This window comes from Glycine soja, chromosome 20 (assembly GCF_004193775.1).
Source record: "Glycine soja cultivar W05 chromosome 20, ASM419377v2, whole genome shotgun sequence".
NCBI classification, from domain to species: domain Eukaryota; kingdom Viridiplantae; phylum Streptophyta; class Magnoliopsida; order Fabales; family Fabaceae; genus Glycine; species Glycine soja.
The window spans coordinates 41,406,471-41,432,738 of record NC_041021.1 but is presented as its reverse complement, the minus strand read 5'-3'; the positions used below and the strand labels follow the sequence as shown (position 1 = coordinate 41,432,738).

Genomic DNA, 26,268 nt, shown 5'->3' with positions numbered 1-26,268 from the left:
CCACAGAATGTTGAGATTAATATAGTGCATTAATAGATCGAGTTTACTCAATCTTATTTCATATATATTGTCTGATTTTGTTCAATTCGGATTCAAGTTTAAATAAACTGATCCTATCAAAATATTAAGTCGAGTAAGAACAAAAATAAACCTCTTCAACCTATCTCATATAAATCCTTAAATAAAATTAATCAAACTACACCTTAGAAAATAAATAAATGAGAGTTGACTAAAAAGATTTAATCTAATTGGTTGAATATGATGCATAGATGATATCGTAAATCTTATGATACATGATAAAAAAAAGTTAGAGTTATGTTAAAATAATTAATCAATTAAAGAATGTTAGATAAGTTTTATATTTTTAACATAATAAATATTTTCAATTTCATCAAGTATATTTTATTTTATATCCTCAATAATTAGTATTTGTTTTTTCTTTATTAGCTGGATTGTTGAAAATGAACAATTATTTTTGGGTACATGACGAAGAAATAGCATGCATATATGAGAATACATGAATCCTTCAAATTTTATTTAGTTGTTTCGGTATAATAAATAGCAGCTAATGTTGAGAAGTGCAGTTAGGCCAGCCAACAAGCTTGGGTGATAGTGTTTTAAGGACAGGGTTGCTCTCGAAGAAATTGGTTGGCCTCAGCTCAAACCCGCCACTCAATGTTGGCATAACTGGAAAATCTTCCTGGCAAGGGACATGATGAAATCCCATTGTGTACCACAATACTATGTCCTTGTTCTCAATCTTCCTATTCCTGCATATTCAATTCACAACACCGAAGCATGGACCATTTCTCAGACCTCTTCAAAATTTTAAACTAAATTATTTATAAATTTAGCATTTGAAGTAAAGATTTAGACAAAACTTGAGTAACACTTTAGTGTTTTTAATTTAAACCTCTATTATGCAGAATAATGATATTCCAATTTTGATTATAGAACCAGAACTTAAAAAACACACTTAATGAATTAGGTCAGTTTAAGGAAAGAGTAAATAAGAAGTGAGAAAGTGTAACATGTAATTTAGTAAAGTAAATGACACACCTGCGACTCCAAACCGCCAAAGTATCATCGCCTCTGCTACGATCAACATATAAGCCCCCCACCCATTTCTCGGATTTGTTATAAGGTGTGACCCATACATCGTAATTGGTGAAAGCAGCTCTGATTTGTGGATAATCATCATTAAGCAAAAGTGGGCGCGCTGCTGGGCCTGGAAGCAAACGATACCCAATTTTATTTCCTTGTTTTGACTTTTTATTAGGATTTACCACTAGTAGCTGTGAAGGCTTGGACCCTAGGTTGATTTTTGCATCAGCTTCAGTTTTAGCCGTTTCACTTACAACCGTCCAATAACTTTTCCTGGGTGTGGTGTCATCTTTCACTCTCACTGTCTCCAAATTGGACTTCACAAAGGAGTTGGCTTCACCATCAATGTCAAGGTCAAGATAATAGGTGAAGAAGTGGTCATGGTAGATACCAATGGTATTATCTGCTATTAGTGTGCCGTAAATATCCTCTTTTATTTGGTCTGTGTTGGTGTAAGTCCCTGCCTTAAGCCCTAATATCCCAGTAAGTCCAACCTAATTTAAAAAATATATAACATGCAATTAGCTTCTAAATAATAAGTAATTGTAAATTACTTACTATCTGGACCTACTTATAAGTAAATCTGGACCTATATATAAATAAATTTAACTACAAAATATGTGGATTAAAAAATTCAATTAATAATATTTAATTAAAAAAATCTTCATAAAATATCTTTCATAGTAAAATAAGAATAAATGATTAACAAAAAATAAGATTTTATTCGATATAATAAAAATATTATCATTAAATAAGATAAAAACCAGTTAATATTTACTTATATTTAAGTCTAAAATTATTTTTATGTTGCATATATTTAGGTCTAAAAGGAGTATAAATTATTTATTTGCATATATAGATATAATTTAGTGAAGTGCTAATTAACTTGGTTATTCACTCTCATTTTTTTTGTTTTACCAAATCATAGGTATTTTTCATGGGAAATTTGAGGCATGTAAGAATATTATAAACGACTATTCTACATCAATTGATCACGCACATGTAACAATTTACGCTCAATTTTGGATTACAGAAAGGAATAACTCTGTTTCATTTATTTCAGTTTTGATTGCTTTGTACTTAAAGGGACACTTAAAGACTGAGTCATTTCCACAATAAATAGCACATATATATGAATAGGTCCTTTTAAAAGCTGTTGAAGGTGGCTTGCCATTCACCATGAACAAAATTGAATAAAGTCCCATAAGAAATAGAGTCTAATGCTGACATACGTCTCTTCAAATTTTTCTACTAAAAGATTGAATAAAGAAATGATGGATTATAATTTCAGTTATGGCATAAAACATTTAAAGATTGGTGCATGCAATCATACCACAGATTTGATGCTGCCACTTGGCTTAAATTCCCAATCTATGACATAGTCGTAGTTGGCCACAGTTGAAACCATTCTCACCACTAGGCTTACATCAGATCTAACCTCAGTAATCTACCAAAAAGAACACAGTGAATATTTATCAACTGAAAATTAAAACAAAGTGAAAAATGGAACCAGAACAAAAAACTATAATTGAAAAATCGGAGTTAAAAAAAAAGTACCACTTCATCTGGGATTCCAACTTCTGTATGACGCCACATGATATCACCAGCATACTTTTCAAATATACAGAAGGCATTAGATATCTTTACAGGGGTACCATCTGAACTAGCATAGTATGCATCTATGAATTCAGCATTGGGAGGACAATCGGTCAAAGGTTGCAATGAAGACATATACTGTCCCAAACCATATTCACCAGAGTCAAAGAATGTTGCGTAATACCATTCCTCACTTGGGTCTTGGTATGGCACAAACAACTCTGATACGAATCCTTTGTATAGTACCGGACGATATTTCTGCTTTTGGAGATCATAAATTGATGCCTGAGAAATTACTAGGCCAGCCCGAATGTCAAATCCTACATGAAATACCCAATTGGCCCAACTGATTAAAGAAAATGGTTAGTATCAAAGCTATACATACAGCCGTTGGTGTTAACAAAAAAGTATATATATAAACGTAATCATATCCCACACTAACAGAATTGCCTCTTAAAAAAGTGCAAGATACAAAAAAGAAGGAATACAAATTACAAATAATCACTACAAGAAATTAAAGTATTACTAACAAAATTTGTCACTGATAATTAATTGTCTCACACTAAAGTTTTATTGTCAATTTTTTTAAAATTACATGCAAACTGTTTTGTTACTATAAAGTTTTTTCATAGTGAATACCTTACGGAATGACCATCGATGGTGAATCCAGGTCCACCGTCTTGCTTGAAAGCTATTCCCTTAAGCTTTGGACCAAAGGGTGGTTCTAGCTTAGATGCTCTATACTCAGTGCCCTCTGCCTTTGGCACAGGAACCACATATCTATCATTGTAACCAACAATTTTCATATTATCAAAGTCAACCAACACTGCCACCCCTTCCAAAGGCCTGGCATAGAAATTAGTAGTCCCATTTCTGTAATGGCACTTAATCTTGACGCTCCGTACGGTCTTGGCTTCTCCAAACCAACCAAAACTGTAGGCATTACACCGCACCAGAGAGATATTGAGACCCCTCTTCGTCACGGACTCCTTAAACGGTTCGTAGCTGAATGGCAACCGTGTCGCCACTGCTATTTCGCCCAAGGTCAGCATAGGGTATCCATTTCCTTCGTAGACTTTGGTTGATACGATGGAACGAGTGGAAAGGTCCACTGTGATCTCGTGGGACTGTTTTTGGGACCGGACTATGGCGAAGGCCCGGCGAGGTGGTGGCGGAGAAGATGGTGTAGGTTTGGTTTTAGGGTTTGAGGATAGCCATGAGAGGAGTTCGGGCTTGTTGGGTTCGTCCAAGGCTACGTAGTGGAAGGTGAGATTATGGGAGGTTGGGTATGCGTTTTGGACAATGGTTCGTACATCGTTGAACTCAGACGGGGTTAGAGGGTCTTGTGGGTGAGGATGGTTCTTGCATTCTACACAGCTCCATAAGAGCATGAGGATAAATGACAGCATCACCTTCATGGTTGTATCCATTGCTCTCGTGATCAAACTCCGGTACTTATTATAAGAAATAATTAAGTGATGGTATAAAATACATACTATTACTTATTTTTTTATAATAGTAATAAACAGTGAATAAAAGGTATTTATTGTTTGTATTTGACAAATAAAAAATACTTGAGAGGGTTATAGATGGTTTAAAGCCATTAATGGGTAAATATGTGACAAATATGCAAAAGTAGTTCCATATTTAGTAGATATATAGTTAGTATTAAGGGTAAAATAAGTAAAATATAATCTAACAATCAAATGAGATTATTAGCTTCTTGTCACTATTATTAAGTACATGAAAGAGAGACACTCTACAATTTTAAAATAAGAAAGGATTTGTCTAACTGACTCAAATAAAAATGAGATTAACTAACTTCATCCATCAATATAATACAGATAATTGTCTTATATTTTAAATTTATCATTAATACTTTAACTATTACATTTAATGCATCATCTTTTATTTCTCATTCATATAATTTTTTTTCATATCATTTATATACAAAATTAAAACTTTATAATCCTTAATTAAAAGTTAATAATTAAAATTATACTAATATATATATATATATATATATATATATAAATTATAAAATATTAAATTCTTAGTAATTATTTTTTAATAAATTATAAAAATTCATATTCTATATTCGCTTTGGGTAAATATTTTTCATTTATTTTAATTTTAAAAAATTAGTTTTTTTAATTGATTGAAATATATAAACATTAACTTTAGCTAAATAGCTCTCATTTTACATATAGATAATAACAAAAATTGGATTGTAAATTCAAATGTAAAATGAGAACTATTTATCTAAAGTTAAGTTTTATATATTCCAATAAATTAAAAAAAATTAATTTTTTCAAAAGTGAAAATAAATGAAACTATTTAATCTAAATTTTTTCTTATGATAAATATTTACCTAGAGTAAATAAAGAATATAGATTTTTATAGTTAATTAAAAAATAATAATTATTCAAATTTTAATATTTTATATTTTTATTACATATATTTATGTATTTTAGTATAATATTAATTATTAAATTTTAATTTTATACATAAATGATATGAAAAAAATGGTAGGAAAGAGAAATTAAATATGATGCGCTAAATATGATAGTCATAGAAATTAATAATAGAATTCAAAATATAGGATAATTTTCTATATTTTATTTTATTGATCATTAAATATGAAGTTGTTTAATTCTATTTTCTCTTGGGTTCAATTAGACAACCCAATAAGAAAAAAAATAATAGAGAAAGAAGAGACCAGGAGTTAAAAAGAAATAAATGATGTGAAAGGTCAAAAACTAAATATAATGAGTTAGTTTGTAAAATTAGTTGAAGGGTAAAAAATCAAAACAAACGTGGAGACAAAATCAAGCCTTTATTTTTTTATTTTAGTTTTACAAAGGGAACAAAAAGGCAAAGAAGAAAGACAACAAGAACACTATTGTCTTTATTTATAGTTATAGATACATATTATTAAGAGTATATTCAATGACTGAAATTTAAATAATTCATTTTAAATTATTTATCTTATATTAATTGGTTCTTACAATGCAATATGATTTTAAACAACTTACACATATTTTGCTTTAATGGGATAGTTTTAAATTACATTTAAATGATTCTTAAATAATAAGATTTTTTTTTTACTTATAAGCAATTGTTTCTTATATAATCAATCAAACCTTAATTTTAAACAACTTAATATAACATATAAATCACCTCTAATGATAAAAAAATAATCAATCGTATCTAAAAATAAACAACTCATCATGTGTTAACCAATAAGCCTTGGAAATGTTCTAAGTAAACCATATTTAAGTCATCTTCCAAATATTAAAATATCTTTATCGAACCAATGTTAGTTCTCAATTCATGTTGGTCGCCCTTATGGCATCTCTGTTTAAAATTGTAGAATTTGAAAGTGATTTTAAATTATACAGACACTTGGTTTGAGTGTTTTTTATTTTTATTTTTAACAAAAATAGAAAATAAGAGTAGAAATACGTTTGTTTAAAATTTAGAAAATATTTCCTCTAAAAATATTTTAAAAAATAGACCAAAAACTAAAAACAACAAATGAATATCAGAGTTTTTTTTCTTAAAATATTTTTTCTAAATCTTAAAAAAGAAAATAGAGAATAAGCACTATTTTAGATTTTATTTTATGAGTTGGACACTTAGATTGTTTTTATTTTGGATATTCAACGGGGCTAAAAAGCCCGGGAAAAGAAAACTACACAGAAACTAAATGAGAAGTGCAGGATAGAATAGGCACCTCATTTCATTTAAGTGTTTTTTAATTCTAATTTTTATTTTTTAAAATAATATGATTCATTAGTTATTATTGTTGATTCTCAATTTTCATTATAAGAAAATTCTCATTTGAAACCCAACACAAATAGCATGTTTCAAATAAGAATTCTTCTTTGAAGTCAAATGTTAATTGGTGTTATCCTTAAAAAAATTAAAAGCAAACATATTTTTATTAAAATACATAAAATTATGTTATTTGTAATTTTTTTATTTTTTATAATTTATACAATAAATACTTTTTTGTTATGTTAACTAATGTCTTGAATATCAAAAAATACGTATGATAAAAAACATAAGAATGTAAAAAATTATAAATAGACTAATTTTTTACATTCCTATTTTAATTCCTTAGCAGTTAGCACTTGTCTTTTTTCTTTAATTTCTTAAAGTGTGTTATTAATACTGGTTAGGCAGATCCTAACAACAAATAATAACTAATAATAATGATATCTTTAGGATCACAACATAAATTAATATAGTACGTGAGGTTAAAAACACTTAAATGAAAACGCATACCTCTACTTACCTATTATTGACTTTGTAACAATATAGAGCCCTTGAAAATTGTGCTTATTTTAATTCCTTAGCATTTGTCTTTTCTCTTTAATTTCTTAAGGAGTGGTATTAATACTGCATTGGTTAGGCAAATCCTAACAAGAAATAAGAACTAATAATAATGATAGCTCTAGGATCACAACATAAATTAAGATAGTACTGTAGATGAGATTAAAAATACTTAAATGAAAACACATGCCTCTACTTACCTATGGGGGGAAATTGACATTGTAGCAATATAGAGCCCTTGAAAATTGTGTTCATATATTACTCTCAATTAGAAGAATTTATCTTCCAATTAATGTTGGGACCATTGTTAATTAGTTTTCAATTTACGTTGGTTCGTTCTTATATCATCTTCATTTTAAAATTGTAGAATTTTAGAATGATTTTGAATTTGACGTTGAACAAGAAGGGGAAGTTAACAACTAATTAACCAAGGCATATGATTTAATCTAGTGTTATATTTGAAAAAAAAATAGTTGAAAGGTTAGTTGATGTTTGAAAAACTATTAAGGTAATTGATTGAATTATAAGTACGTTTGATAAAATTATTTATTATTAAAGTAATTGATAAATATAAAATAAAAAATATATATATTTATATATTTCAGATAAATTTTAAAATTATTTTACTGTTAAAATTATATTTTTAGTATTTATATATTTTTAATTAATTTAAAACTTATTTAATTTTTTATTTATAGATCAATTATTTTAATTACTTTTTAGTTCCAAATACTGTATTTTTAATATTTTATATTATATTGTTATACAAAATATATTCTTGATACTTATAATTTTGATTTTCTCTAATCAATGAAATCGTTGTTTCCACATACATCTATTGAATTATCTTATCTTTAGTTTTCCGCATGAAGAACTTAGGATGTGTTTGATTTGTATTTTTATTTTCTATTTTCATTTTCTGAAAATTGTTTTCATTTTCAAAAGATTAGAATTTTGAAAACATGTTTGGTTTGACTTTTTGTTTTCATGAAATAAAAATATTGAAAATTTATGATATATTGATTTTTTGTCTTTTTGTATTTTTAGATTTGCTTAAAATTACATTCATTGTCACTGTAATTTCATTTTACCCAAAATGAGGTTTCTGTCCTCAACTAAAAACACTGAAAACAATAATTTATTGTTTTCATTTTCTGGTTATTTTCTGTTTTCATTTTTACTGAAAATGTTTTCAGAAATCCAACCAAACATATTTTCATCATGGTTTTTTGTTTTCAATGAAAATGAAAACAGAAAACAACCAAACCAAACACCCCCTTAGTTTACTTATCCTCTCCCTCCCAACTTCTCTTACAAAGATAAAATAACAAATTTATTGGACAAAATAAATGTCAATCTATTTCTAGTAATAAATTTATTTAGATACTATTTCTCAATTCTTTAGAAAATAACTATTTTTTAATGCATTACCCTCTAAACATTATATTAATGCACATTGGGCTTTCCTCGTAGACCTTCTCGCGCTAAGTCTGACCTGTGTGCTGAGCGAAAGAAAGTTATGCGCTGAGTCTGTCTGGATTGCGCGCTGAGCGAGCTGTCCAATCCTTCAAACTCTTTTTTAATGTTTTTTCTTCCTCTTTTTTTTTTTATCAATTTTCCTCTAAAGCATATCAATTCTTCTTCTTTTGACTCTTATTAATAAAAAATTACACATATGTTAATTCCTTCATTATTTCATTAAAAACAGTAATAATATAAAAAAATTATTATCATTATTAATCAAAATTGACTATTAAATTAACTCAGATTTCACAATTATCAATGTCTTAAGTATATACTATAATTTTATTACATTGATCCGTGCAATATTGAAATAAATGATATAATATAAAAATTAAAAAATATATAATAGAAGAAATAGAACAAACCTATCGTTGATCTTTATCAATGTGCTAAGGTATAATATTAAATTAGAAAAGATATTGTAATGGTTAAATAAACATTGTGATATAAAAAATATTGAAAAATAATTAATAACAAAAACGAAATAAACTATATTGTTAATGAGAGAAAGAAGAAAAGAAAAAAGAGTATTAACTCTACCTTATCTAAAAAAGATTAAGAAGGAAACTAATAAACATTTCAAGGGTAAAAAGGAGAATAAAATATAAGATGTTTTTAGGCAGCATTTAAAAAAAATGTTGCAAATGAAATAACATATAAAAAATTAGTACAATTTATTTAAAAAAAACTTATTTATTAAACATTGTTATAAGGTGAAAGATTTTTTCAGTAGAAAAAAAATTAAAAATTAGTTAAATAGGTTTGTCAAACATAACCATAATTTTTTAGAATCCTAATCATTAGTTTTATTTTTTAATCAAAAGTTACTATGTTATTTCTCATGTGAAATATTCTCATATTTACAGTGTTTCCATCAACAATACCTCTTACAATAAAAAAAATGAGAACTAATAACAATGAGATCTAAATATTTAAGTTGATCATCTAAATATATTCAATTGGGTGCAATTATATTTCCAATTGATGCTGGGATCATTGTTACTCAAGGATAACATAATAATGTTATCTATTGTTGACTAAACACATGATAAAATTAAAATTTATCCTACTTTTATTATTTATTGGTTTATTAAATATTCAAAATAAAATTGGTTAATTTATCAAAAATTTAAAATATATTTATAGGTTATATCATACTCTTATTTTGATTTGTTAAAATATGTTTTAGTTCCTTTATAAAAGAATATTTTAAGTATTTGATAAATGAACAAAAATTTATTCTGAATATTTAATAAAAAAAAACTGATTTTTCCGTGTTAAATATCTTTAGTTAAATGATCACATATCAATGAAAAATTTTAAAATATAGTTTCTAACCACTAAAAATTTGTCACTATTTATTTTAAAATTTGAGTTAATTTTTTTATGATTTTTATACCGCAGGAATCAATTAAAATAAAAAAGAAACAAGTAACTCCATCTTCTTTCATCATTTGTAATGAGAATGCATCAAACAGATTCAGATCTAAAAGCACGTCAGGAAAACAAATGGACGAACACAAATCGAGAATAAAAACACCTAGCTAGATTCAACAAGAATTCACGCAACTTCGATTTTCAGATGTCTGTAGAATCTTTTTTATTTAATTTAAATGTATTTTTCCTCCCACTAGTATTGTATTTTTATGTTTTCGTTTCTATATTTTTTTAATTTTTACAAAATATGTATGTTTGATTTTTTGTCTTTAAAATGTTCTAGATAATATTTTAAACAGTAAAAAAATATTTTAAACAATAAAAATAATTTATCTAAGAAGAAAAATTAAAAACAAATTTTATAAGAATTAAAATAAAAAATACATAAACAAAAATAAAAAAATGTTAAATTATTGAAAAATATATATTTAAATTTTTTTAGAATACCAAAAACAAAATTCACAAAAAAAATACACTTACTAAAAAGACTAATTTTAAATCTAAAAGATTGAATATAAATTTATTTCAAATTCCAATGACTAAAATCATATTTAATTCTTAGGTGAATGGTAAAAAATAGGATTAATAAAATTTTAGTGTTCAAATGTATGAGAGTTTTAAATTTTTGATAATTAAACTATTTTTTAAAACATTTCATCCTTAAACAACAACTAATTATCTCTATTAAGATTGAATTGTCTACTTAAGTGATCATGTGGTTAATAGATGAATAGGATGAATTGTTATTCTGTATTATCACATATCTCTTCTTTCACTTGTGTGTTTGGAGCCTATAAATTAATAATGACTCATATATTTTTCTTTCACATTTTAATCATATAATATTCTAATTATTTACCTAAATATAATAAAACTTACTTAATATATATGTAACATACATATGACAATTAACCTGTCTTGTTTCTTTCATAATACTTCATTACTTTACGAAAGATATTAATGGCAAAGACTATTTTTATTAACAATAAATTTATTTAGGATTAATTTTCTTAAAGAAATAGTTTAGGACCAAAAATAAAAATTTAATTAACCCTAAAAAATTAAGAAATTACATATATGAGGATATGTAAATCCATCAAATTTTATTTAGTTTTTTCAGTCCAATGCGCACCAGCTAATGTTGAGAAGTGCAGTTAGGGAAATGCACAGGCTTGGGTGATTTTGTTTTAAGAACCGGGTTTCTCTCGAAGAAATTGGTTGGCCTCAGCTCAAACCCACCACTCAACGTTGGCATAATTGGATAGTCTTCTTGGGAAGGAACATGATGAAATCCCATTGTGTACCACAATACTATGTCTTTGTTCTCAATTTCCCTATCCCTGCACATTCAATTCACATGGACCATTTCTCCCACCTCGTTATATATGCAAACTATGTCCGCAAAATTTAAATTAAATTATCTGGAGAAAAATTGGATGAAATAAAAATTAAGATAAAACTAAGACATAGTTAAATAGTGTTTTTTTTTATATCAAAATCAATGTTTTATGTAACATGTGATTTAGTAAATGACAGACCTGAGACTCCAAATAGCAATGGTATCATCGCCTCTGCTACGATCGACGTATGACCCTCCTACCCATTTCTCAGATTTGTTGTATGGTGTGACCCATACATTGTAATTGGTGAAGGCAGCTCTGATTTGTGGATAGTCATCATTAAGCAAAAGTGGGTGTGCCACTGGACCTGGAAGCAAACGGTACCCAATTTTATTTCCTTGTTTAGTCTTTTTATTAGGATTTACCACTAGTAGCTCTGAAGGCTTGGACCCTAGGTTGATTTTTGCATCAGCTTCAGTTTTAGCCGTTTCACTTACAACCGTCCAATAACTTTTCCTGGGTGTGGTGTCATCTTTCACTCTCACTGTCTCCAAATTGGACTTCACAAAGGAGTTGGCTTCACCATCAATGTCAAGGTCAAGATAATAGGTGAAGAAGTGGTCATGGTATATACCAATGGTATTATCTGCTATTAGTGTGCCGTAAATATCCTCTTTTATTTGGTCTGTGTTGGTGTATGTCCCTGCCTTTAGCCCTAATATCCCAGTAAGCCCAACCTATTTTAAATTATAACATGCAGTTAGCTTCTAAACAACACGCATAAATTATAGAAAAACGACACATGAAAGGACAGGTTAGAGATTGAGAGTGGTTTCCACAATAAATAGCACACAGGAATAAGTCATTTTAATGTATCATTCACTAAGAACTACATCGAATAGAGTCCCATAAGAAATAAGTCTACTTCTTATGCTTATCCGAATTTTGCTATAACATGGCTGAATAAAGAAAAGAAGGATTCAAATTTAAGTCATGGCAAAAAACATTTAAATTTAGTGCATGCAATCATACCCCGATTTTGATGCAGCCATTTGGCTTAAATTCCCAATCTATGACATAGTCGTAGTTTCCCACAGTTGAAACTATTCTCACTACTAGGCTTACATCAGATCTGGCCTCAGTTATCTACCAAAAAGAACACAATGAATTTTCGTCAGCATAAAAACAAAATGAAACAAGAATCAAAAGAAAGAAAAAATAGAGAATAAAAAATGTACCACTTCATTTGGAATTGAAATCTCTGTGTGACGCCACATGATATCACCAGCATACTTTTCAAATATACAAAAGGCATTAGCTATTTTTACCGGGGTACCATCTGATCCAGCATAGTATGCATCTATGAATGCAGCATTGGGAGGGCAATCGTTGAGAGGCTGCAGTGAAGACATAGACTGTCCAAAACCATATTCACCAGAATCAAAGTATGTTGTGTAATACCATTCCTCAGTTGGGTCTTGGTATGGTACAAATAGCTCTGGTATGAATCCTTTATACAGTACCCGACGATGTCTTTGCTTTTGAAGATCATATATTGAAGCAAGAGAAATTATTGGGCCAGCCCTAATGTCAAATCCTACGTGAAAGTTCCAATTGGCCCAACTGATTGCAGAAAAAGGTCAGTATCAAAGTTACATATAGTTGTTATTGTAAACTAAATAAATAAATAACTTATAGTTTAATTTAGCTCAGAACAAAGAATACAACCAAGATAATATAATTTCTTGATTGGGATAATATGAATATTCTCTTATAGAGAAACTATTCTTTTCATATTATCTTGATTGGGATAGTAGAATTTGAAAAGGAAAAATAAAGGAGAAAATAATATAATTTCAAAATCTTTGCTATTGTTTGAGAATAAAAATATAACAACAAAAAAAGAGGGGAAAATGCATCCGTGAAATTTGAGACAGATTTTGTAAATTTTCAGTGATATATTTTAACTTGTTTTATTTGACGGCGTATTTTTAAATTTTAAGGGTGTTTTTTAATTTGTTTTTCAAACTATTTTTTTCTATTCTCAAATTCTTTTCAGTCAAATAAGTAGAAAGACTTTAATATTTTTCACTTCATTCTCTTTTTTATCCCTCTTATATCAGACAATACAAAAATTCGTTCTTTTTCTTTTCTTTTTTATTTTCACTATTTTCTTTCCTATCATTTCTTTTTCTACTATCAAATAAAAATTTTCCAATAACGAAATTTAGAAGACGTACTGGTGAGGATGGGAAAAGATACAAATCTTAGAAAATCGTTTTAAGTTAGTCATTCTAACTAAAAAAAATGTTCTTTTAGTTTAATCTGAAACGTGGGTAATGTAATTGGACAAGTTGTTTTTAAAATTCTAAGCATCAAGAAAAGTGGTCTTAAAATTATAAAAATATTATCCAGCTATTTAAATTATTAAATATTTTTATTTTAATGTTACTATTGAATCATTATTTCAATTTCTAATATTATAATAATAAATATTAAAATGAATACTGTATATTAATTTTATTAAATAAATTAACTAGTTCTCTTGATCTCAACAACTAATTTACTGTACTTATGTTTACTCTTTGGTTTATTGTCCTTGTACTTCGCTTGAAAACTGTGTGTATATGTAGGAAATATGCAGACTGCAATTTTGTTTATGATGACACAAAACTCGATTGCCACAACCAAGTCTTGCATTGTAGGAATCATAAATTAATTCTGGTTAAGTGCTTTCTTTTCCTGAATGGGATCCCTTAGGATCGTGATTTAATCATAAACTAATGCCGGCATGAAAAGTAACAAAGATATAATAATCATTTACATCATTATACACCGAAAAATTCGGCATTGGACGCTATTCTTTTCATCTTTTGAAATTAATGTGATGATTCAAAACACAAACTATTATTTTCATATTTTAAAATTGTAATATATATTCCCATCCTTGTCCATCTTGTCAAATTAATTATTGGGAATGGTGATAGTAGACAAGGAAATTAAAATATGAGAAAGAAGAAAAAAAATGAATGAAATTTTTTATTATTTGGTATGAGAAGAAAAAAAAGAATTTTTCTCTATTTATTTGATTGAATAGAAAATAAAATTAAAAGATATTAAATTAGTAATATTATTTTAAAAGACAAAAAATATCTCTAGGATTTAAAAACATGTGGTTAGATAAAAGAAGTTCAAAGAGATATGGTTGAAAAATTATTATTGAGTTTTTCTTGTTCTTTCATTTCATAGAAAAAACTGAGTTTTCTTCAAATCAAATTCTATCTACTAAATCTAAACAAAAGAAAAAAGACAAAATGACAACGACGCATGCACGAGAGACCCACTATAAATTTGACTATCATTTAAGTTAAAACTAATAAAAGGATTTTATTGCAACATGAGTTATGCAGTCAATTAATTTTGAATTGATATATGATGGAAAATCATTATTGCAATTATTACCTTAAAATAAAAAATAAAATGCCATCTTATTAATTAATAATAATCACAATATTGTATATGTTAAAATCAACCTCAAAATAAAATACCATTGATTTAATGTTAAAATATTTAAAGTGATTTTATTACATTTAAAAAATATTGTCTTATTATTGAACACGAACAGTAAAAATGATAATAAAAAAATATTCAAATGGACTACACATTCATTTTTATAAATAAAAAGTATTTTTTTTTCAACTTTCAACAAAATGCACGTGATTGAGTTGGATTGCAATCATGGCCTGACATGATATTTTATTTTTGAAATAATTGAAAGAAGTATATGAACGAAGGAAGTCGTACCTTACCGAATGGCCGTCTTTGGTGAAACCAGGTCCACCGTCTTGCGTGACAGCTATTCCCTTATGCTTTGGACCAAACGGTGGTTTCAGCTTAGAAGCTCTGTATTCAGTGCCCTCTGCCTTTGGAACCGGAACCACATATCTATCATTGTAGCCAACAATTTTCATGTCGTCCAAATCAACCACCGCAGCCACACCTTCCAATGGCCTGGCATACAAATTGGCAGTGTCATTTGCGTAATAACACTTAACCTTGACGTTCCTTTTGGTCTTGCCTTCTCCGAACCAACCAATAGTGAAACAAGCACAAACAACCTGTGACGTGTTGAGACCCCTTTTCTTCAAAGACTCTTTAAACGGTTCGTAGCTGAATGGTAGCTGCGACGCCACGGCTTGTTCGCCAAAGGTGAGCATAGGGTTGCCATTTCCTTCGCAGTCTTTGGTTGAGACGATGGAATGCGTGGACAGGTCCACTGTGATCTCGTGGGACTGTTTTTGGAACCGGACTACGGCAAAGGCTCGGCGAGGTGGTCGTGGTTTGGGTTTGATTTTTGAGTTGTTTGAGGATAGCCATTTGAGGATTTCGGGCTTGTTGGGTTCGTCCAAGCCTACGTAGTGGAAGGTGAGGTTTTGAGAGGTTGGATAAAAGTTTTGGACAATGGTTCGAACAAGGTTGAGCTCAGAAGGGGTTAGAGGGTCTAGTGGGTGAAGAAGATGGTTGCATTCTGCATGGCTCCAAAAGAGCATGAGGATTGAGAACAGTGTAACCTTCGTGGTTGCATCCATGCTCTTGTTATCAAACTCAAGACCCCCCGCTCTTGTTCTTATATTGTAATAATTTAGCAAAACATTGGCTTCATCTTCGAAATATTATATTCTCCTTTAAAGTAAATAAAAAATAAAAAATTATAAAAGAGACCCATTTTTACTGTTGCAAAAAATTATAAACGGAAGGTGTTGCGTATGAAACGGATTGCCCAAATTATATATACGTGTGTCTCGTGTGTGTGTGTGTGTGGAAGATGAAACATAATGGAGATTGGATAGGAGCTATATATATATATATAGCTACTAGCAATTGTTGAAGACTATCAATGATACTGCTTTAACTTGCTGTTGTTTCAACTATTAATATTTCTGTAGAAATAATGTGTTAAAATATCTGGTAATGCTTTGGCGGATAATTCAATATGAACTGGATTGAGGATTTACCTCGTCAAGCTGTTCCGATTGCCTTATCTGATGCACATGCAATTGCTTAATTGATAACATTCCTTAAAAAAAGTAAATAATATATATATATATATATATATATATATATATATATATATATATATATAATGTTAAAATAAAACGTAGGAGTATTATTATTTGAGTTTGTGACGATTTGCCCGTAGAGAAGAAAAAAATATATTTAAAATATGATTAGGATGATTCACATTCTTGCACCTCGATTATGATGCTCAAGGTGGCTAAGGTGAAATTTACATTTAAATTTTAATTTATTATAATATTTTTTCTTGTTTGGCTAAAATTATTCATCAAAATTTAATATTTCCATCTAATTTGTCATCTAATAGCTGTCCAACAGCCTCTCATGGAATAACCGTCCAATATCTTGATTCTAATTTGTTTTTCTATCTCTGTATTGATGTTTTAATCTCAAGTTTTATTTGCTCTGGCCAATTGATTTCCTACCAATATAATAACATTAACATTATATTATATTATATTATATTATTTTGTATTATATATATATATATATATATATATATATATATATATATACGTATCGATATATAATATAATATTTATGATATATATTATATAATATTTATAATATATATTAAATTATACAACAATGTATATTATTTTATAATATATAATAGCAATATGAATTATATTAAGATAATTAAAATTATAAGAGTATTGCAGTAAATTTCATATTATTTCATTTGTGTTTTTCATTGTCTTCCAAATAATGTATATGATAAAAAAATTGTTTTTAACCAATAAAAAATTATTTTATTACTTGAATATTTCTCATGTATTATTCTCTTTTATTGTATTGTTGCATGAAACACACGCTAAATATTTATATTCATTGAATAATAATTCAACAATATTCTCATGTGTTATCTTTTTATTTATTAAATAGAAAAGTTGTGTAGTTACAAAGCATGTGATAGAGCAACATTATCGGTTTAATAAATTGCTTATTTGTTTATATGTTTTCACTTAAAGGGTGTGTTTGATTTGCTAAAAAATGAGGGATTGGATAACACAAAAATATTTGTCCAAACCTTTGATTTAAAAAATGATTGAGAGATAATACAAAATAAAAAATGATGGATGGGATAGTTATCCAAAAATTTATAATTCACTAAACCTCATTACAACTTTTTGTCCTGTGTCTAACAAAAGTAAAAATATAATTCCTATTCACCTCCCTTCTTGACTTTGTCATGTCCCTCGTCGCAAATCTCTTAGACTACTCCTCCCTCTCAATTCTCGTCGTCCTTAACGCCTACTTTGTCACCGACAACCACCTCTCCTGTCACCAAATCTTCCCTATCGCTCTCGCTAACGTCCTTTGCTACTATGTCCTCCTCCAGTTCCTCTCCTAGTCCAACCTCCACACCTTCTCCCCTTTGGCAAGCTCACCACCATGCTCCTTCAAATCACTAGTTGTGCCACCGACAACTTCGGCTTCGTGAACCTGACTCGTAACCCGCAACTTCGGCCTCAACGCTACCATCCTCTCTTTCATATAGAGCACAACGGCGTTGGAAAACCACTAAGTATTGTTTCACTGCGATAGATTGCGTCGAACCTCCTCCTCGTCGATAGGGACACATCGTCAGTGGCGCTAAGTTGGTTCTTCTAGCTAGTCATGAACCACCTTGCCGTGGAAGAGAAGATCCTCACGGAGCTAACAACAGTGCTTACTTCCTCTTGCGACGGCGTTGGAAAACCACTAAGTATTATTTTTTTCTTAAATATGTTTATATATATATATATATATATATATAATATCGTCTATTTTGATTTTATTACTTAATTTTTTTTATTTTATTACCTAAAATATTTTATTACCTATTATGTCGTACTATTATTTAACCAATAATATGACATTTTATTAATTTGTCATGTCATTATTTAACAAATATAATGAATATTAAAATCATACATAATTAATCACAAATTACAGTTTAAATTATTTTAAAAATTAATAAATTTACAATACATAATAAATTGTGATTGAATGAATATATAAAAAGAAATTATTATCAGTGTATAATCTTTTTTCTCATAAAATAAATAAAAAATAAATCATATTTTATGACGATCCAAAACTGTTACTAAATGATTTTAAATCATTACAAAATGTATATTTTCTAAAAAATGAATCGATTTTTAAAAAGGAAAAAATTAAAATAGTGTTAAAAATTAAAGGATTAAATTGGGAAAAAAATTAAAGAATTAAATTAAATCTAAATAATAAATTAAGAAAAAACTAATTTAACCTGTATTATGTTTGAAAATGGATGGCACATGCTTGTTAACCCCATAAGTGGGAGTATAATTCTGAAACAGAGCAAACTTTTCCAATTATTTTATTGCAAAAGCACATCACGTGTGAATCTCTTAAGGATGGCATAACACAACCCTCTTGTGGCCGCCCTTCACGCTAACTGCACCCCAAAGTAGAATTTAAAGAAAAAATCAACTAAGGTTTAGAATTGCACTTGGGCAAATGCACAGGCTTTGGTGCCTTGGCTTTAAGAACCGGATTACTCTCAAAGAAATTGGTAGGCTTTAGCTCAAATCCACCGCTCAGTGTTGGCATAATAGGATAATCTTCCTGACAAGGCACATGATGAATCCCCACCGTGTGCCACAGAACTATGTCCTTATTTTCAATGCTCCTATTCCTGCAATATGATAAGATTGCGAATTTAATAACAAGTATACAGTCACAATAATATATTTATCTTTGTTATATTTTTTAGTGCAAAGTTTAGGTAAATTGTGTCTCAAGGACTCATCAAGATCAGTTAGGATCGATAGGCTTCAAAACTTTAAAAATACTTCTAAAAATATTCACAGATTATAATTAACAAAATCCTCATATCGATATAATAGAAATCAAACTTACATCTTTTTTACGTAATATTATTTCTTAGCCACCTATGATTACTAATCTTTGTTATAGATATTCATTTGAATTATTCATATTAGATGTATAATATATAATGTACCTGAGACTCCAAACAGCTAAAGTGTCTTCTCCTCTGCTCTGATCAGCGTACAACCCCCCTGCCCATTTCTCAGACTTGTTATATGGTGTAACAAACACATTATAATTAGTGAAGGAACCTCTCAGTTGTGGATAATCATCAGGGGCCAAAAGTGGGTTTGCCACTGTGAATGGGAACAAACGGTACCCCATTTTGTTTCCAGGCTTTGTTTCCTTGTTGGGATTTACCACTGCTAGCTCGGATGGCTTCAAACCAAGTTTGATTCGAGCATCAGCCTCAGTCTTAGCAGTTTCACGCACCACGGTCCAGTAACTTTTCCTTGGTGAACTGTGATCTGTTACTCTCACGGTCTCCAAATTGGTCTTGACGAATGAGTTGGCTTCTCCATCAATGTCGAGGTCGAGGTGATATGTGAGATAGTGATCATGGTGCACACCAATGGTGTTGTCTGTTAGCAATGTGCCAAAGGCATCCTCCTTTATCTGATCCACGTGGGTGTATGCTGTTGCTTTGATTCCCAAAATTCCTGTCAGACCAACCTGTCACGCACGCACACAAAATTCTAGTTAGCAGTAGAAAACATTAAATTCCCACACATTGTATTTAATTTATAGAAGAATAATTAATAGTATATGCATTATTAACTTTTATGATATACATTATGTGATTTCTGATTAGTTCACAGAGTAAAATGAATTATTACTATAATGCATAATAATAAAACTCTAATTTGTATCATACATACCCCCATTTTTATGGAACCACTTGGCTTAAACTCCCAATCTACGATATAGTCATAGTTGCCCACAGTTGAGACAGTTCTCACCACTAGGCTCACATCAGGCCTAACCTCCCTTATCTGTCGAGAACCAATTATTTATCAATACATATATACATTTAATTAGAATATAAGTTTTAAAAATGTTAATACACATGAATGGTGTGGCTCTCGGGGGAATGAAGGGACTACTACCTCTTCATCATGGATTTCTGATTCTGTGTGACGCCACATGATATCCCCAGCATACTTCTCAAAAACACAAAATGCATTAGCTATTTTAACTGGCACACCATCTTCTCCTGCAAAATATGCATCCAAAAATGCAGCATTGGATGGGCAATCAGCGAAAGGCTCAAGTGACACCATGGATTGGCCAAACCCGAATTCACCACTGTCAAGAAAGGTCTTGAAGTACCAACTTGATGTTGGGTCCATGTATGGAACAAAGAACTCTGATATATATCCTCTGTATAACACTCGGCGATACCTTTGCTGTTGAATGTCATAAATTGATGCTAGCGATATCACTGGACCAGCTCGAATATCATATCCCAGGTGGAACTCCCAGTTTGCCCAGCTGCTCATACATTTAAAAACATCAAAGTTCATTCATATATACTTAAAGGTCTTGTGAGACTTTTACAACCATGTTTTGGTCCAACCATGCATATTAAATCTTCGTTTTGTACTTAATTTTCACTTTATAAATATTTGCAAGTATTGATTAGACATTGAGACTCTATGTAAAAAAAGATATAAACACAATTTTTATAAAATAAAATTTCATAAAATTCAACTTTTTGAGATTTATTCTTAGTTTCTACAATGCATATATGCGTGTTTCAGTGCTTTTTAACTTTCCTTATATTTGCTTCAAAAATATGGTAGATTTTAGAGATATATGAACTTAGTCCACCAATAAAATTATAACTTGTCTGTGTCCTTATTTCTCAAATATTATAGTAATGCAACATTCTTATTTCTAGAATCTCAACCAGGGTGTAGTGTAGAATAATATTTCTTCTAAGAATATTAGATTACAAACTCTACTGTCACTCTGTCAATCAAATACAAAATAGATCAATATTATATGTAAGAGAAAAATTGCAAATAAAAGCCCTTTAAAACTAAGTGATGAGACTGAAAAAGTCACCATATATATGAACTAATTACCTGATAGAGTGGCCATTGATCTTGAATCCTGGTCCGTTTGGCTGCACAAAAGCTGCTCCAATGAACGTTGGTCCAAATGGAGGCTTTTGCTTTGAAGCTACGTACTCAGTTCCCTCAGCCTTGGGCACAGGAACAATCTTCCTGTCAAAATATGCAACTAACTTTCTCTCATCAAGATCAGCAACCACCGTAATACCCTCCAACGGCATAGCAAACAAATTAGTAGACCCTTGTGTGTGAAAGCACTGAAGCTTCAGTGTCCTTTTGCTCTTTATCTCCCCATACCACCCAACCGAGGCAGTAGAACACACAACTTCAGATATATTAAGGCCTCGTTTGTTCACTGATTCAATGAAGGGTTTATACTTAAAAGGAAGCTCGGCCACAAAGTCTTGCTCATCGAACGTGAGCATGGGGAAGCCATGGCCAATGTAGACATTGGTGGAGACAATGGAACGTTTGGACAAGTCAACGGTGATCTCAAGGGATTGTTTTTTGAAACGGGCAACGACAAAAGCACGACGAGGTGGGAGTGTTGTGGCTTTGGTTTTGGGGTCTGAATATTGCCATGATAAGACTATGGCTTTGTCTGGCTCGTCCAAGCCAATGTATTGAAAGGTTAGTGTGGGGGGTGAGGCTTGGTATTTTTTTTGGACTATGGTTCGGACCAACTTGAACTCGGATGGGGTTAAAGGGTCTAGTGGGTGGTGAAAGGTGGTGTTGGTGGATGCTGAAGTGGAAAAGAACAAGAGAGTTATGAGACATGTGAAAATTTCTAGCTTCATTGTTCATCAACTTGAACCAAGCTAGCTATAGCTAACTATTGATGTGTTGTGTAGTACTTGTGTTACTACAATTGGGGGATTATATATTGGTCACCATCTTTCTACTATGTAGGATTCTTTAATTAAAAAACTTGTTTTTGTCATCTGATTAAGTTAAACAAATGAAAAAGGAATGACCACGTTCAATTAAAAAAATTAAAGTCCCCTTGCTAAGTTTTGTCATCTGATTAAGTTAAACAAATGAAAAAGTAATGACCACGTGCAATTAAAAAAATTAAAGAAATCCCATTGCTGACCAACCACAAGTTAACTCTACTCATAACTAATCCATGACTGTGTATCCAGCATTATTGCACCCAGCATAGTTTTAAAAATTCCAAAACTGCCCCTACTTTATTTATATTTGCAAATCAAGTTGATCTGTAAGTCTTTTGCAGATCAACTTGATCTACAACAGACTGTATTTTTTGAAAATTTAAGCTTTATTTAAACAAATTTTCATCAAATTAATTAATTAGTAATAAATAATGTAGATATGTTTTAATTTTTAAAAGGCATTTCTAATTTACTAAGGCAATAATAATATAACATTTCTAATTTAGTTACTTCCATTCATAATATTTCAATGAATTTCAAATGAATTTTGAATCAAGTAATTTAAACATAATTTAAAAATAACATGTAAGTACATCGTCCAAAACTGATAATATTATAAACTAATATTATTAACCAAAATAACTTAAAATATACAAAATGTTCAGTCAAATACATCGTCCAAAACTGATAATATGAAAGGTGTCAATAAACTATGACTGATTCATGCGCCGCCTACGTCGAAACCCGGCATGCACATTGCGGTCTTTTGTGACACCGCTGGCAATCCTGAGGCATTTTTGGATGACCTCATGTGTCGATGTACCTGGCGTGACTTCATTTAGACTAAGATGATGCTCCAACATCTCTGCGATGGCATGGTAAGCCTCCTGTTAAATTGAAAACAAACGAATTATACAAATTAGTATTAAAATAATTCAAGTAAATGACATACATGTAACCAAATAGTAACACTTACCACTGCATATCTGGGCTCATCCGCATGTGTCGATGCTGGTGCTAGCTCCTGAGGGATATGTCTGGGCTGTGTCGCAGATGCATCTCGAGGAGGATCTGATGTCTGTGGCGCAGTCATGAATGGATGCGATATCACAAAGAACCAGTCGATGTAGTCGAGCGCACACTGACCTGGCACAACACATATGTCACCTGCTGGCGCCAGATGGTCTGAGTAGTGCGCCGACCTATCGTCTACATTGTCAAATGACACCCATGAATCGACAGGGTGTGCAGGAATGCACTGGACATATCCGAACTGGCGCATAACCCTCTCCGGTCTGTATCTGACAACAACAGGCCCCCTGCGGAACTGTCCTAAGAAACATGTAATCGGATGAAACTCCTGGACCGGTCGGTGCTCCGCATATGGCATCCAGCAAACATATGGAATCCTGAGACGATCCAGGCGCTGCTTGTACGTCACTGTAGATATCTTCTTGACAGCCTTCTTTGTGGCAATCCATCGACACGCATGTGGTGACACCTCGTCGTAGTCTGGATCAGCATTGCACTCTGCAACAGACGAAAAGTGTTCATATATCCAACACTATAGAGGTTACATGAAAATCATACGAATTTCAAATGAACGTCAGAAGTAAAATACCCTCATTAAAATATTTTTGTAATTAAATTATGAAAAACATGTTAATTACCTATAACAACGTGATGTAACCAGCAACCTTTCAGCTGGTGCTGATGCTGACATCATTAAGGTGATAGTACATATGGACGAGGCCAACAGCTCCCCATGCATACCTCCTAGCCTAAGTGAGGTCACGCAAGGCGTCTAAGTGTACAACATGAACACGGGTTGCACTCTTATTAGCAAAAAGAGTGCAACCCAGAAGATGCAGATGATAAGCACGAGCTGCAGCTGTCCAGTGTTGGGTCTGACATCTGCGCTGGTATACGTCTCGTAGCCAATGTAAGCGTACGTATGGTCCACAACAGTGTCCTATCTCGGCCATGGCTACCTCTGGTGAGACCATCAGTAACTCAACCAACATCAGCACCGCCTCGTTGATGTGTAGAGGCTGGAAGGCGTGGAAGTCGCCAACGATCGGCAGATGAAGAAGAGACGCGATGTCGTCCAGCGTGATGGATACCTCCCCCACTGGAAGATGGAAAGTACTCGTCTCCTGGTGCCACCTCTCGACAAACGAGGATATACTTCTCTGATCGCCGGTGTCTACTGAACATGCGATCAGAGGACTTAATCTTGTCCCAGCAACCATCTCCTCAATTGCAGGAAGAGGCCTGCCTAATTTATGCACCTTCCTCCCATTGGAGGATAACTTCAACTCAGGTTGTTCCTGAATTGAAGTATAAAGGAACACACAATTTATTAAAATAATATTTTTAAGTAACCAAAAACTCAATAAAAAATAATACTTAACAGATAACTTAAATTGAATATTATAAATACCTGTCCAGACCATACACTGGCTACAACATGCTCAGCATACTCCGTAAGCACTGATGGGTCCCTGAGTCCACTAGGAAATCCCTCAGCCTCATCTGCAGCATCCTCTGCATCGGTATCTTGTGCGTCAGTCTCTGCATTAGTGTCCTGTGCGTCAACATCTACCATGGGTTCATCGCCAGCTACAGCAGGCTCAGCCTGTGGTACCGCAGGCACCACAGGCACATCATCGGCAAAAATGACAGGTACCCTCAGAATCATCACCATCCCTTCTCCCCAGACCTCTGGCAACAACCCTACCTAACACATGGCCTAATCCTCTAGGCTTAACCATGATCTGCAAATGTTTATCACAAATTCCATCACTAAACCACACAATTTCAAAGGGTATTTTGCATTTTCCCTTCTCAAGGAGAAATTTAGAAATTTTATGTGTGTGTGTGTGTATGGTTTTGGAAATATGGTTTGGTTTGGGAGATTTGGTGCTTTGTGTTTGGGTTTGGACTTTCAAATGATTGACCAATTTGAAGAAGACTTGGTAATGGATATAGTTGAATGTGTGTTTCTAAACATTATTTGGATATAGTTTTTGCCTAAATGTCGACATACTTTTTGTCGATATTTTTCAACAAGTTTCAACAATTTCATGGTTAATGATCTATTATACAACAATTTCAACAAGTTTTGGACCTAATTAGTTTACTGCTTTGAGGCATATGACAAGCATCATTATTTGATCTGTTCTTTCCCTCGATTTTAATTTGTGCTTTGTGGTGCATTCGTTGATTGCAACCTTTTTGGCTCAATATGTGGTTGGGTAGTGCTTAGGTTTGAAGGATGATTTGGATTTCAGGGCAATGTTGGATCTGGATTTTGGAATGAGTATTGCTTTGAAATACACGTGCATTGTTCATTAGTTGCTCAGTAACAAGGTGAAGTTGAAGAGGATTATAAAGTATTTGAGTGTTTAGATTAAGCTTTTTGGTATTCAAAGCAAAATTTCAATGAGAGTGCATGCCTGCTGTAGATTTTTTTTTTTTGGGGGGAGGGGAATTATTTTTTTTTTGTTTTTAATTTCTCAGTTAGGATTTTGATTGTAGGTTGTTTTGAAGGAAAAATAAAGTAATCCAATTCCAGACACACATAGAGCTTTTGAAATCATGATTTTTGTTTTTTAAATTGATTCAAGCCAAACTTGCCCATGGAAATTTAATGATATGCTTGGGTCCTAAAGTTTTTGAGAACAAAGAGGTAGAAAGTATCATGTCACTGGGAAAGATGTGAAGCACTTGCTAACTGGTTAATGCTTCTTACTGATACTGAAAAGAAAAGAAAAATTAGAAGAGTGAAGATTTTAATAGGGTGACAAGTTTTGGAAAATTGGAGGATTTCGAGTTCAAACAAGAGAGTGAAGCCTTGGTGCAATGCAATTGTATGGTTGCTTCCTTATGCCTTGTAGGACATGGGTTTAAATGTTGGAAACAACCTCTTCGTATGTTAGGGTATGTGTACATGTACACTTTTGAGAACTCACTGGGTTCTCTTGCATAGAATCCAATGTCCATTTTTTAAGTTCAAACAAGGGAAGT

General features: G+C 31.1%; 4 protein-coding genes across 5 annotated transcripts; all 4 read right to left on the bottom strand.

Moving 5' to 3' along the window:
- Window positions 1-411: 411 nt before the first annotated feature.
- LOC114402704 (primary amine oxidase-like) lies at window positions 412-4,257 on the bottom strand. The gene is made up of 5 exons (XM_028365359.1): window positions 3,340-4,257; window positions 2,662-3,046; window positions 2,438-2,551; window positions 1,060-1,598; window positions 412-770 (listed from the first exon to the last, which is right to left on the bottom strand). Exons 1-5 carry the CDS (start codon window positions 4,128-4,130, stop codon window positions 566-568), a joined length of 2,034 nt encoding a protein of 677 aa, XP_028221160.1. The 5' UTR covers window positions 4,131-4,257; the 3' UTR covers window positions 412-565.
- A 6,699-nt stretch (window positions 4,258-10,956) lies between these two features.
- LOC114402291 (primary amine oxidase-like) lies at window positions 10,957-15,989 on the bottom strand. 2 transcript variants are annotated; one of them, XM_028364805.1, is made up of 5 exons: window positions 15,144-15,989; window positions 12,578-12,962; window positions 12,372-12,485; window positions 11,538-12,076; window positions 10,957-11,339 (listed from the first exon to the last, which is right to left on the bottom strand). In XM_028364805.1, the coding sequence occupies exons 1-5, from the start codon at window positions 15,926-15,928 to the stop codon at window positions 11,135-11,137; spliced, it is 2,028 nt and encodes a 675-aa protein (XP_028220606.1). In that variant the 5' UTR covers window positions 15,929-15,989; the 3' UTR covers window positions 10,957-11,134. The 2 variants fall into 2 exon arrangements, with proteins under 2 accessions (XP_028220606.1, XP_028220608.1); XM_028364807.1 differs by having other exon boundaries at window positions 11,197-11,420.
- A 2,712-nt stretch (window positions 15,990-18,701) lies between these two features.
- On the bottom strand, window positions 18,702-22,192 carry LOC114402241 (primary amine oxidase-like). Its single transcript, XM_028364742.1, has 5 exons — window positions 21,359-22,192; window positions 20,378-20,762; window positions 20,150-20,263; window positions 19,405-19,943; window positions 18,702-19,077 (listed from the first exon to the last, which is right to left on the bottom strand). Exons 1-5 carry the CDS (start codon window positions 22,141-22,143, stop codon window positions 18,873-18,875), a joined length of 2,028 nt encoding a protein of 675 aa, XP_028220543.1. The 5' UTR covers window positions 22,144-22,192; the 3' UTR covers window positions 18,702-18,872.
- Window positions 22,193-22,949: 757 nt separating this feature from the next.
- On the bottom strand, window positions 22,950-24,946 carry LOC114402125 (protein MAIN-LIKE 1-like). The gene is made up of 4 exons (XM_028364648.1): window positions 24,683-24,946; window positions 24,054-24,569; window positions 23,216-23,803; window positions 22,950-23,126 (listed from the first exon to the last, which is right to left on the bottom strand). Exons 1-4 carry the CDS (start codon window positions 24,944-24,946, stop codon window positions 22,950-22,952), a joined length of 1,545 nt encoding a protein of 514 aa, XP_028220449.1.
- Window positions 24,947-26,268: the final 1,322 nt, after the last annotated feature.